At 42.6% G+C, this 12,505-nt stretch overlaps 1 protein-coding gene and 1 long non-coding RNA gene across 4 annotated transcripts; both read left to right on the top strand.

Annotated features, from left to right (window-relative positions):
- Window positions 1-888: 888 nt before the first annotated feature.
- LOC111833242 (uncharacterized) lies at window positions 889-6,145 on the top strand. 2 transcript variants are annotated; one of them, XR_002835707.2, is made up of 3 exons: window positions 889-1,439; window positions 4,856-4,971; window positions 5,435-6,145. It is a non-coding gene; the product is annotated as an uncharacterized lncRNA (long non-coding RNA). The 2 variants fall into 2 exon arrangements; XR_011982800.1 differs by lacking the exon at window positions 889-1,439 and adding an exon at window positions 2,195-2,618.
- A 1,067-nt stretch (window positions 6,146-7,212) lies between these two features.
- On the top strand, window positions 7,213-12,503 carry prl2 (prolactin 2). 2 transcript variants are annotated; one of them, XM_023791296.2, is made up of 5 exons: window positions 7,213-8,623; window positions 8,731-8,906; window positions 9,477-9,584; window positions 9,936-10,073; window positions 11,737-12,503. In XM_023791296.2, the coding sequence occupies exons 1-5, from the start codon at window positions 8,605-8,607 to the stop codon at window positions 11,932-11,934; spliced, it is 639 nt and encodes a 212-aa protein (XP_023647064.1). In that variant the 5' UTR covers window positions 7,213-8,604; the 3' UTR covers window positions 11,935-12,503. The 2 variants fall into 2 exon arrangements, with proteins under 2 accessions (XP_023647064.1, XP_023647063.1); XM_023791295.2 differs by having other exon boundaries at window positions 7,221-8,623; window positions 9,936-10,115.
- The last annotated feature ends 2 nt before the right edge of the window (window positions 12,504-12,505 follow it).

Genomic DNA, 12,505 nt, shown 5'->3' with positions numbered 1-12,505 from the left:
AGAAAGATATATTGGTCTTCTAGCCTCAAGCATGGCAAGTATAAATTAATCCATGTGTAACAGTACTCATATTGTAAATTCCTGTTTTAATTCTTCTACTATTTACCTTAAAGTACATTATTAGAAGCTACAGTAAATATTGAAGCACAACTTCAACCAGAGAAGCTAGCAAATACTTAATTTTTAATATGTATCTTGTTCTTAAAATAATTCATCTGTGAAACTGTTTTGTTGGAAAAAAAAGTGACAAGCAAAGCGCAAACGTATCTTAGACGCCACCTGCTGTTCAATAACAGCACTACGGTGAAATTAAGGACCATCTTGTGACGTTTTATCACGGTGGAAGGTGGCGCCCTTGCTCTTTAAAAAAAACAAAAGAAAAAAAAACGTAGATCCGCAGAAATAACATAAATGCATCACTGTATGCAGTTTGCAAAGTACAGGAGGAGTTTCTGTTGATTTGTATACATTTAAAAACATCTATCACATAATAAAACCTCCGTTTAAACTCATTATCCCTTTAACACATCTGATTTGTCCTTCTATAACCTGTGCCTGTGTATTTGTTTGTGGATTTGTGTTTGTGGAAAGGGGTGACAGACCATCCAGAGGATTTATTGTCAATAACTGTCAGTCATATTGGCTTAAAGTATCTATAGTCCTTTAATCTCACACCCAAGCGATAACAGAATAGTCCCACTAAAAAGTCTCTAAAGCATGGTCAAACACAGGCTCAAAAAACCCCCCAAATCCATCCCCATAAATTAACCATTGTGTTTTGTATGTTGGTAGTTATTTAAATAAAGGCAGCAGTGAGTCATTAGCAGGATTAGCCTGCTGCTAACAGGCCACCTTGGGAATTGTAGTTTTCAAACTTGAGCCGTCCCGATTGCTTCAGTGAAATGGGAAATTCTCAGGGTAGTGTGAATAAAATATACTGGAAAAAACCAGCTGCAGATTGTTTGAAGCAATATTTTTAAAGTTTTCAAAGACTGATGTAGTGAGTCTTTTGTGAGCAGGTCATTACACTCACAGCTCACACTGCTACTCTGAAACCTGCATTCATGGCCGGAGAGAGAGAGCAGGGTTTTCTGGCCATAAAGTGCGTTTCACAAGCTCGTGAGTGCACATCGGCCGAAGGGAGAATGAGAAAAGTTATTTATCCTTTACAGGTGAAGCGGAAACATTCTTCCTTCTAGGCTGCGGGGCTCTGTGCCGTTGATGTCCTGACTTGCGAGCAGAGTGGGAGGTAGCTGCTAAGGTTCTCCGAGTTCTCCCGGAGTTTGTTTGTGATCGCAGCGCATGTCTGAGTGAGTCAGGCCTCAGAAACGCACTTCAGCAACATTTCAGCAATCTGCAGTGCGAAATCACCGCAAGCGTGTGGGACGGTACAAAGGAGCTGCTGATCCACATCCCACTAATTAAATGAGTGACCAAAGGTAGGTACTGATGACAACATATGCAAAGACAATCCCAGCCAACAAAGTGACATCACGGAACATTTTTACTAAGAACATCTCAGCTATAGTTCAGCTAAAAATATACAGATAACACTTTACTGAAGTTGAATTTTTCACAAAGAACTACTCTCACAGTCCAAATCTGCATTTTATTTTATATTTAATCTTAGCTATTAGGCTAGCTTACGTATTTTCGGTCGTTTACCTTTGTTTTTAAATAATATATGTGAGAAGGCTTGTTTTTTGTAAATTCGCAAAACTCACATCATCATAAATAAGCTCCTTTTTATCTTGTCTTTTGTTTCAAGATGTCAAAAGCAAATATTTTATAATACTTAGGAAAGTTAGGGATTAGTCATACTACAGCAGTTCCTTTTTATCTCAAAGGTCATTATAAAATAATGAATGCAGTTTCAAATTAATTGCCAATAACTTTTTCTATACAAATTAAGCCAATGCACTGTAAAACGTCATTATTTAATTTCCATAGAGGCTTGCTTTGGTAATTTTACACTCAATCATTTATCTTATTTGGGTCTTCTCGATCTGAGCTAAACATTTCATTTTTCATATAATGGCTATAAAGTTCCCGGCCTTTCTCAAATTCAAACAATACAAAATAATAATTTATAGCACTTAATTGTACAGCAAATGTACTTGTGTTTCAAACCCGTAAAGTAAGATATTTAATTGTGGGGATCAAATGACGTTAATGGGTACTACATGTAATTTTTTTGGCAGAGGAATGTAAGAATTAAACCATCAATCACTCTTCGAATGAGGCTGGTTGTACGTCACTTATAAACCATGCGAAACATTCTCAATGCAAGGCGCGATGGCTTGGATATATAACAGACTGACGTATCAAACCATGGGTTTGATACATAACATTCAATGTGTGAAAGGCTGGCGACAGCAAGGCCAGGACAAGGACGAGGTGAACGCTGCCAAAAAAAAGAACGAAAAACAACTTATCAGTGATATTTATATTCGAGTCTGAGTTTCAGTTTCGTGAAAGGACGGTGTCGGAGTGTCTCTGACATTCGGACAGTATTTTGACACGGGAGGCTCCCAAAGTAGCGCATCTGGCACCCGATCGCCGTCAGAACAGCCAGGCACCGCCGATGAAGACGCCGTTCAACGCGTTTTCCGTCCCAGGTAGCGCGACGATTTCTCCCGATCTGATAACGTAACACTTCCCTAGACTGGGCCGTTTTCACTGTTAAATTCTGTGTAGCTATATAAAGCAAACGAGTTTCATAAAACAGTTTGCACCGCCCTATTAAAGATTAAAATAAATGCACTCATGTAGCCTACATAAGAAATTTTCCTTAAATAGTTTTTAAATTCTTACAGCATCTGGAAAATTACGTGCAACTTGCATAGTCTAATAAATGAATTAAATACAATGAAACATCAATCAGTATTTGTCTCGCATACTGAGCAATGCTCTGCGCATCGCATATCATCAGCAGACTGCGATTCTAAACGAATCTATAAAAAGTAGGTTTAATTGATTTAACTGAATTACAGCTGCGGTTTACGGGCACTTTACTCAGGGGTCGACTGCACACGTTGCTGCTGTCCGTCAGGTCCGATGATCCGGCTGAGCGGCGCAGGCGCGGCGATTCCGCGCTGATTACGGACCGTGAACGTGCGTCGGAGCGCAGGGTCCCCCCAAAGGCTTCCTCTGGCCGCTTCTTATTAGGCTTTGACATGCTGCGGTCATGCAACGTTACAAATAATTTTAATCTATGGCTAATACGTATTGCCAAGACCCCATTAAACACAGCGTTCTTTTGGTCACCTCGAATACATACAAATTTAATACATTAAATATGTTTGAAATAATTGTTTAAATATAACCAAGGATGACAGCGTCTTTCCTAATGAAAAATCTGTAATTACCGCTGATTTTTACGCTTAATATAATTTCTTTGAAACAATTTGTAGGATTTATTTCCTTTAAATTATTCATACAACAAAGCTATAGGTATATATTACAATTCATGGAAATGTGAAAGGGGGACAGTTTTTCGAACGTTTACTTTTCACCTCTAGTTACAGAAGCTTCCCATTTGCATCAGGCTTAGTGGAGGTGTTACACTAAGTAAGAAACACAGTAAAACAAAGCGACTGATTGGTTATTTTATATGTTCGTGTCCTGTTGGATTTATAAACTCCCATACATCACATAACTTGTCAAATTTAGAGCTGCTGAAGACATTTCCCTGTGCTCATGTGCCTGCATGTTGATCCGCTAAAACTCACTAGCTTACATTTTCGCTCCGATGTCCGGAATCCGGTCCTCCTGTAGGCCTATTCTCGGTGTGTGCGGACCGCACGCCGGCAGCTCTTGTGCCTCCAGCAGACAACGCGGCTTATCTTAGCATCGACCGCTAGCTCCGAGGCCCGAGATTATCAGGTCAGTCATAGAAACAGGGAGGCTTAGAGGTCAGCATTCGAACACGTCCCCCATCCCGAGAAGCCCTGAAGCTTTCTGAGACAGGCTGTCTACTCCAGCGGCAGTTAAAAATACCAGAGGCTACCATCAAGCCGAATTACAATTATCGGTAAGATTATAGTTAGACCCTCCATTCTATCTTTTTCTAATTAAATATCACCAATGGTTTCAGTGAAACTGAGCAGGAATTGGTGGGCCTGGTAAATCAAAACAGCAAAAAACAAACAAACAAAAGAAAAGCAAAACGACAACAACAACAACACAAGAACTAAAAAGAACTTCCTCCCAGGAATGTATAATCTCCACAAACACATCACTGAGCACCGGTATCAAACGCACAACCTGCAGGCTCGGGCTACTGAGCCACCACACAAAGAGAGACGTCTTGAGGGAATATTCCATTTTATATTCCCTCAAACCATCATATCAGCAAGCACAGAATCCACAATAAAACCACAGTCAAGGAAACCCTTCTATCTTCTTCATGGACCAAGAACTATTTCAGTCTCTTCCAGTGGCTCCATTCTGCTTCTCTACCATGGTATAACACAATAAAATTACACGCACCTTGCCCACTTTCAAGACTGTGCTGATTGGTTCACGCCTCAAGTGAGGTGACTCGGAGGAAGTAAGAGCATATGGCTTTGCTGGATGCCTGGTAGCCGGGCACCCATAATTTACAGCATTTAGGTATATTTATTATACAAGGGCAAGGGCACAGTGGCCTGGAACCCCAACCAGCCAACTTACTTTTCGATTAGCCATTGCAACAGTTAAGATAACATTCTGATCAAAGTGGTTCTGAACGTGGTGTGGTTGTACCAGCATCACAGACACAGCTGTCCTCCCGTGAATTTTACCCACTACAGTGTCTGGAGTTTTCAGAGGATGGTGTGAAGAAAAATTAAAAAAAAACTTTGCATTTCTCTAGGAAAAACACCCTGTGGATGAAAGAGGTCAGGAGAGAACGAGGAGAGCTAAAGCCAGCAGGAAGTGCAAAAATAACAGCTCAGGCAGAACTTGTCTCCTCTTAAAGTGGTTCTGGAGGTAAAAGTGGGTCCTACTCAGTACTAACTAGGTGTGTACTTAATAAATTGGGTCACATCCGATACTTCCTATGTATACCTAATAAAGTGGGTCCTACCCAATACTAACTATGTGTAGCTAATAAATTGGGTCCCACCCAGTACTAACTATGTGTAGCTAATAAATTTGGTCCTACCCAGTACTAAATCAGAAACAATCTCTGCTTTTACAGCAAGGCTTAAGACTTACCTCTTTAGTCAGTCTTTTGGACACTAAAATCCCTTTTCTTAAGGTAAATGTGAGATCTGGGGGTTCATGGTCATTTGAGATTGAAGGTGAAAGGGGGGGTTGGTGCGTCGTCATGCCACTCTCGCCGATCACTTCAGTTTGACGGTGGTTTGGCTAGACGGTGAGGCGGAGGTTAGGTTAGGTGTAGGGTTAGGTGTAGGGCACTAACTCTCTTCTCTTTCTTCTCTTTTCCGAGCTGATCACGAGCTGACATTTCACCGCATGAACCCTCACCTGGACTCCATGAAGACCATCATCTGGAACCAGCTGGGACTTTTTCAGACTATATGGACTTGAACTGAATTCCAATTTAATACTGAACTAACTTTAGCTTAATGTTGCTGAGTGGATCTTAGCATGCGGCCCCAGCAACGACTCCTTCGGACTATTTTTATATCTTCACTTATTTAAAATGATAAATTAATGATTAATTTTGAACTAATGTTAATGTGTGTACATTTTCATGCACCCTGGTCACCCAGAGGAGGATGGGATCCCCTTTTGAGCCTGGTTCTTCTCAAGGTTTCTTCCTGCTAGAGGGAGTTTTTCCTTGCCACTGTCGCCTCAGGCTTGCTTGGTGGGGGTTCGGGCCGGTTACATGTAAAGTGCTTTGTGACAATGACTGCTGTTAAAAGCACTATATAAAATAAAAATAAATTGAACATGTGTACCTAATAAAGTGGGTCCCACCTGGTACTCGTTAGGCATAGCTAATAAAGTGGGTTATGCTTGGTACTAACTATGTGTACCTAATAAAGTGAGTCCCACCTGGTACTAACTATGTGTACCTAATAAAGCGGGTCCCACAAGGTACTAGTTAGGCATAGCTAATAAAGTGGGTCATGCCCGGTACTAACTATGTGTACCTAATAAAGCGGGTCCCACAAGGTACTAGTTAGGCATAGCTAATAAAGTGGGTCATGCCCGGTACTAACTATGTGTACCTAATAAAGCGGGTCCCACAAGGTACTAGTTAGGCATAGCTAATAAAGTGGGTCATGCCCGGTACTAACTATGTGTACCTAATAAAGCGGGTCCCACAAGGTACTAGTTAGGCATAGCTAATAAAGTGGGTCATGCCCGGTACTAACTATGTGTACCTAATAAAGCGGGTCCCACAAGGTACTAGTTAGGCATAGCTAATAAAGTGGGTCATACCCGGTACTAACTATGTGTACCTAATAAAGCGGGTCCCACAAGGTACTAGTTAGGCATAGCTAATAAAGTGGACCCTACCCGGTACTAACTATGTGTACCTAATAAAGTGGGTCCCACAAGGTACTAGTTAGGCATAGCTAATAAAGTGGGTCATGCCCGGTACTAACTATGTGTACCTAATAAAGCGGGTCCCACAAGGTACTAGTTAGGCATAGCTAATAAAGTGGGTCATGCCCGGTACTAACTATGTGTACCTAATAAAGCGGGTCCCACAAGGTACTAGTTAGGCATAGCTAATAAAGTGGACCCTACCCGGTACTAACTATGTGTACCTAATAAAGTGGGTCCCACAAGGTACTAGTTAGGCATAGCTAATAAAATGGGTCATGCCCGGTACTAACTATGTGTACCTAATAAAGCGGGTCCCACAAGGTACTAGTTAGGCATAGCTAATAAAGTGGGTCATGCCCGGTACTAACTATGTGTACCTAATAAAGCGGGTCCCACAAGGTACTAGTTAGGCATAGCTAATAAAGTGGACCCTACCCGGTACTAACTATGTGTACCTAATAAAGCGGGTCCCACAAGGTACTAGTTAGGCATAGCTAATAAAGTGGGTCATGCCCGGTACTAACTATGTGTACCTAATAAAGCGGGTCCCACAAGGTACTAGTTAGGCATAGCTAATAAAGTGGGTCATGCCCGGTACTAACTATGTGTACCTAATAAAGCGGGTCCCACAAGGTACTAGTTAGGCATAGCTAATAAAGTGGGTCATGCCCGGTACTAACTATGTGTACCTAATAAAGCGGGTCCCACAAGGTACTAGTTAGGCATAGCTAATAAAGTGGGTCATGCCCGGTACTAACTATGTGTACCTAATAAAGCGGGTCCCACAAGGTACTAGTTAGGCATAGCTAATAAAGTGGACCCTACCCGGTACTAACTATGTGTACCTAATAAAGTGGGTCCCACAAGGTACTAGTTAGGCATAGCTAATAAAGTGGGTCATGCCCGGTACTAACTATGTGTACCTAATAAAGCGGGTCCCACAAGGTACTAGTTAGGCATAGCTAATAAAGTGGGTCATGCCCGGTACTAACTATGTGTACCTAATAAAGCGGGTCCCACAAGGTACTAGTTAGGCATAGCTAATAAAGTGGACCCTACCCGGTACTAACTATGTGTACCTAATAAAGTGGGTCCCACAAGGTACTAGTTAGGCATAGCTAATAAAGTGGGTCATGCCCGGTACTAACTATGTGTACCTAATAAAGCGGGTCCCACAAGGTACTAGTTAGGCATAGCTAATAAAGTGGGTCATGCCCGGTACTAACTATGTGTACCTAATAAAGCGGGTCCCACAAGGTACTAGTTAGGCATAGCTAATAAAGTGGACCCTACCCGGTACTAACTATGTGTACCTAATAAAGTGGGTCCCACAAGGTACTAGTTAGGCATAGCTAATAAAGTGGGTCATGCCCGGTACTAACTATGTGTACCTAATAAAGCGGGTCCCACAAGGTACTAGTTAGGCATAGCTAATAAAGTGGGTCATGCCCGGTACTAACTATGTGTACCTAATAAAGCGGGTCCCACAAGGTACTAGTTAGGCATAGCTAATAAAGTGGACCCTACCCGGTACTAACTATGTGTACCTAATAAAGCGGGTCCCACAAGGTACTAGTTAGGTATAGCTAATAAAGTGGACCCTACCCGGTACTAACTATGTGTACCTAATAAAGCGGGTCCCACAAGGTACTAGTTAGGCATAGCTAATAAAGTGGACCCTACCCGGTACTAAGTATGTGTACTTAATAAAGTGAGTCCCACCTGGTACTAGCCATGGATGTGTACCTAATAAAGTGGACCCTGCCCAGTACTAGCTATGTGTAGCTAATTTAAGGGTCACTGACTCTAAGCTGCTGGCTAAGATAACAAATGCAGGAAATCTTCAGACCACGTGTCAAGTCACCCTGCTGATCTTCCATCCAGGTTGCTTTCAGGTGCAGAGATGTCCGTACGTCACAATCCAGTGTGAGGAGGGGAACAGATGAAAAAATGATGAGCGGATCTCCCCCCCCGCCCCTCCCACCTTTTGTGCATGTAACAAACACAGTCATTGCCAATGTGTAAAAGAATCATTTGCCCTCATCTCTGGATGTTAGAAAAGCATCCTGACTGTGGATAACCGGAGCGACAGGAATCATGTTCAGGAAATTAAAAGGTATTTTTTAAGGGACAGGATTTCTGTGATTTTAGAGAGAAACAATGATAAAACAACAGAAGACACATTCTGGGCATATTTAACCTCCTTTCTCTGTATTTTCCCAGGACCTGTTATTTTCCTTCTGATGTTTCTGGACGTACAGGTCATAGTTGGCTCCACACCGATCTGTGTCCATGGACACACGGGGTGTCAGACACTCTCCTTGGCCGACTTGTTCGACAGGGTGATCCAGCACTCCGCCCGGGTGCATGGCCTCTCCAGCGACCTCCATTCAGAGTATGTGAGTCCCTTTCACTTTATTTTACCTCCCAGGGGACACTTTTATCCAGAAGGATCTGGGCACTGATTACAACATGGTTTGAGTAGGACTTGACAGATTTTGTAAACGGCTCAGATCATTTTTATTCACAGTTGGATGATTTTTGTTATTTTTTTTGTGGAACTACTAATATAGATTCCGGTGTATGACAGCACGGTGACTCAGTGGATGTTTCCTCACACCTCTGGGGTTGGAAGTTCAAATCCCACCTCTGAGTTCTGTGTGATTGCGTGGAGTTTGTTGGTTCCTCAGATGCTGTGTGATTGTGTCCTCTGGTTTTCACCCACAGCCTAAAGACGCTAGGCTAACTGACAGCTCTAAAACGGTCTGTGTGCCATGTGAAGGAGTAGCCATTTACGTATGTCCCTGTCTCGTGCCCTGCGGTGCACTCCAGCCCTCCTGCCACCCAATCCAGGAGAACTAGTTGGGTGGATGGAGTCACAATTATTTTCAGCATTTTTTGTCGTGTTTTGCATTCCATTTTTACTCTAAACTCTTTTATTGTCTCTCTGTCTTCCCTTTTTCCCAAAGGAACAATACTTTCTTCCAAGCAAAAACAAAATTAGCAAAATCAATCGGAACTGTCATACTTCCTATATATTAACACCTAATGGCAAAGAAAATGCACAGAGACTGGCAGTGAGTATGGATACACTGGTAGTGGCTATAGATGATACCACATTGACAGTATGGGTGATACCATGTTGATAGAATGGGTGATATCCTGTTGACAGTATGGGTGCTACCATGTTGACAAAATGGGTGATACCATGTTGACAGTATGAGTGATACTATGCTGGCACTGAATATGGGTGACTCAGTGAGTTTGAGTGATTCTGGATCTTTCTTCCTGTCTATACCCCCCACCCAAGACTTTACTTCTCAACAACCTTTTTACACCCTTAACACCCTTTTAAGTCCTTAATTCCCAATCCTCCTTCCATGATGAACCTTAGAACATAACATGAATGAATGCCCCCCACTGTTCAGGGGGAAGACCTGACCGGCGTGATCCTGAAGTTGCTGCTGGCCTGGAGGGATCCGCTCTCCCAGTTCCACCGGAGCATGGCGCAGCACGAGGACTTCACCAGCTTCAGCGGGAACAAGGCGCTGGAGATGAGCGACATGGTGCAGCAGCTGAGGATGGGGGTGGAAAGGGTGGCGGAGACAGTAAGAGAGGGAGACTCTCCCGGGGATAGCAAGTGCCGCAGGCATCTGAATATAAATACACCAGCAGTCAGCTTTAGGAGTCTCTTTTCATGAGATTTTTTACCTCGAGTGCTCCGACTGTTGGTGAATTATTATAGTGAACATCCCCACTCACTGGAGCCCAGATTTCACATTTTCCACATGGTCAATGATCCATAAGGCTTTGGTTCATTTTAATGAAATGTTTACACAGGTTATTTAAGCAAAAGGTCCAAAAAGAAAATTATCCTGGAGCTGTGTTGCATTAAACATTTGATTCATTTACAGTCATGAAATAGGCAGAGTTATCACACAGGGACTTTCAGATTATGAACAATTATTAGTTGGACAAAATGATAAATGTCAACAGTATGCCAGCCATTCCTTAACCGTGACTGACAAGTGTCAACACCCACGAGGGAGAGGTTTGGTGTTTCTAGGCTCTTGAAAGGCTACAAGACATTAAACATTTTGTCAGGGAATCCTATGAACTGGTATGAATTCCAGCCAGTCTTTTGTGGTAGCTACTGAGCATGCTCAGTGATTAGTGGTGTACTCACACTAGGAGCATGCTGACTCCCATAGTCCTGTTAGTCTGACTAGCGTGAGCGCTGCACTTGGTGAGGTGGGCCATTGTGCAGTTAGTACGCATCTGGTGTGATTGCTAACTGTGCTTGGGTACAGAACACAGACCTGACATCAGTGACGTGACTGACACACGCATGCACACAATTACACAATACATGAACCGAACCCGGAAGTAACGGATCTGTTAGGCTGTATAGATTGTTTCATTTTCTTACAGAAAAGCGCCCATAAATGTTACAGCAGTTTTTCCCCCTTTCTTCCATTCATCTGCTCAGGGTATAATTGAGTTTCAGCAGTGGTTCAGACATATTGGGTCCATGGTTCTGATTCGATGGTTAAGGTTAGCAATATTAGCATTAGCGATGTTTGTAATATGGTAATTAGTACCGGTATTAAAGGAATGTAACACCGAAAAAAATGCAGTACCAGTAACCCATGCAACAAAAGTCTGCACTACTAAATTCTGAGATCTTTGGTAAAATGTGGGACATGCAGCACAAATAAATATCGCTGTGTTGCATACTTAATAAATCTACGTGTCGTTGTATTCAAAACGATTCCAAATAAGCCACAAAATTAGGACATTAATCATAAATTCTATTCTGCTGTGCAATAGTACTTTCCTTCCTATGTTTTCTTCAATGCAAAAAAAGTTGCACGATGATGACCGTTAAGTGCAATGTGAGCACAGACCACCAGGGAAGTTGAGAGGGGCAATCATGCACAGTAACATACTGTAAGTGAGTGTGAGTGTGATTACGCCCTAGGTCTGAGCATGCTCAGTGATTAGGTTACATGTCTGAGCATGCTCAGTGATTAGGTTATATGTCTGAGCATGCTCAGTGATTAGGTCACTTATTGTGGGATGTCTGAGATGCTTTGGAGTAAAATAAGATGTTATTGTGTATATTTTCTGAATGGCATTAAAAAATGGGGTTCATATCTATCTGATGATTCTTAATGACTTCTTAGAGAATCATGGCTGATCTTCTTGCTTGCCCCCCATCCCCAACAGATGCACCTCCTGGGCATGATCAGTAACTCGGTGCGTGGTCTGATCTCCAACGAGGCCCTCGGCCCCCAGGCCTCGAGCAGCGAGGCACGCCCCATGAACGACCAGCAGCTTCTGTACTGCTTCCGCAGAGACTCCAACAAGATCCAGATCTACCTGAAGATCCTTAAGTGCAGGATCGCCCCTGAGCAGGGATGCTGAGCCCCGGATGCAGCAGAGGACCCGGGAGACACAGGCGGTCATGCGCCCAACACGGGAAATATAGCAACTCTTTCGGTTTGATCACTCTGCGATCATGCTGCGGTGTTACACGGCATGGCTAGTATTTTTCATGTGAAACATAATACAACGTCAAAACTGTATTTTCAAATAAACTCAGTTCCTCCAGCAGCTCCATGTCTTATGACTGTTTCTGTGACTATGTTTGTTTTTTGTTCAACCCTATTGTTTGATATATCCATCCATCTGTCTTCCATAACCGCCTATTCAGCCCAGGATTGTGGTGAACCTAGAGCCTGTCCCAGAATGCATGGGTCATGAGGCAGGGAGCACCCTGGAATTCATTCCAACATTGTCATTCTGCACTGGAAGATCTAAGATGGCCTTAAAATCTGAGGATTTACAATGTGGTCTTGGAATATGTTTACATGTCATAAAACCCACAAGAAGTCATATAACTGTCAGTCATCTAGAATGAAATTACTTCTCTTTACACTGAGCAATGGTTTTACATTTTCCCTTTTATTCTGGAGATCTGTTTCCATGTTAATAA

The sequence above is a fragment of the Paramormyrops kingsleyae genome, chromosome 1 (assembly GCF_048594095.1).
Source record: "Paramormyrops kingsleyae isolate MSU_618 chromosome 1, PKINGS_0.4, whole genome shotgun sequence".
NCBI classification, from domain to species: Eukaryota; Metazoa; Chordata; class Actinopteri; order Osteoglossiformes; family Mormyridae; genus Paramormyrops; species Paramormyrops kingsleyae.
Note: the sequence above shows the minus strand (reverse complement) of the source record. Positions and strands in the feature narration are given on the sequence as shown.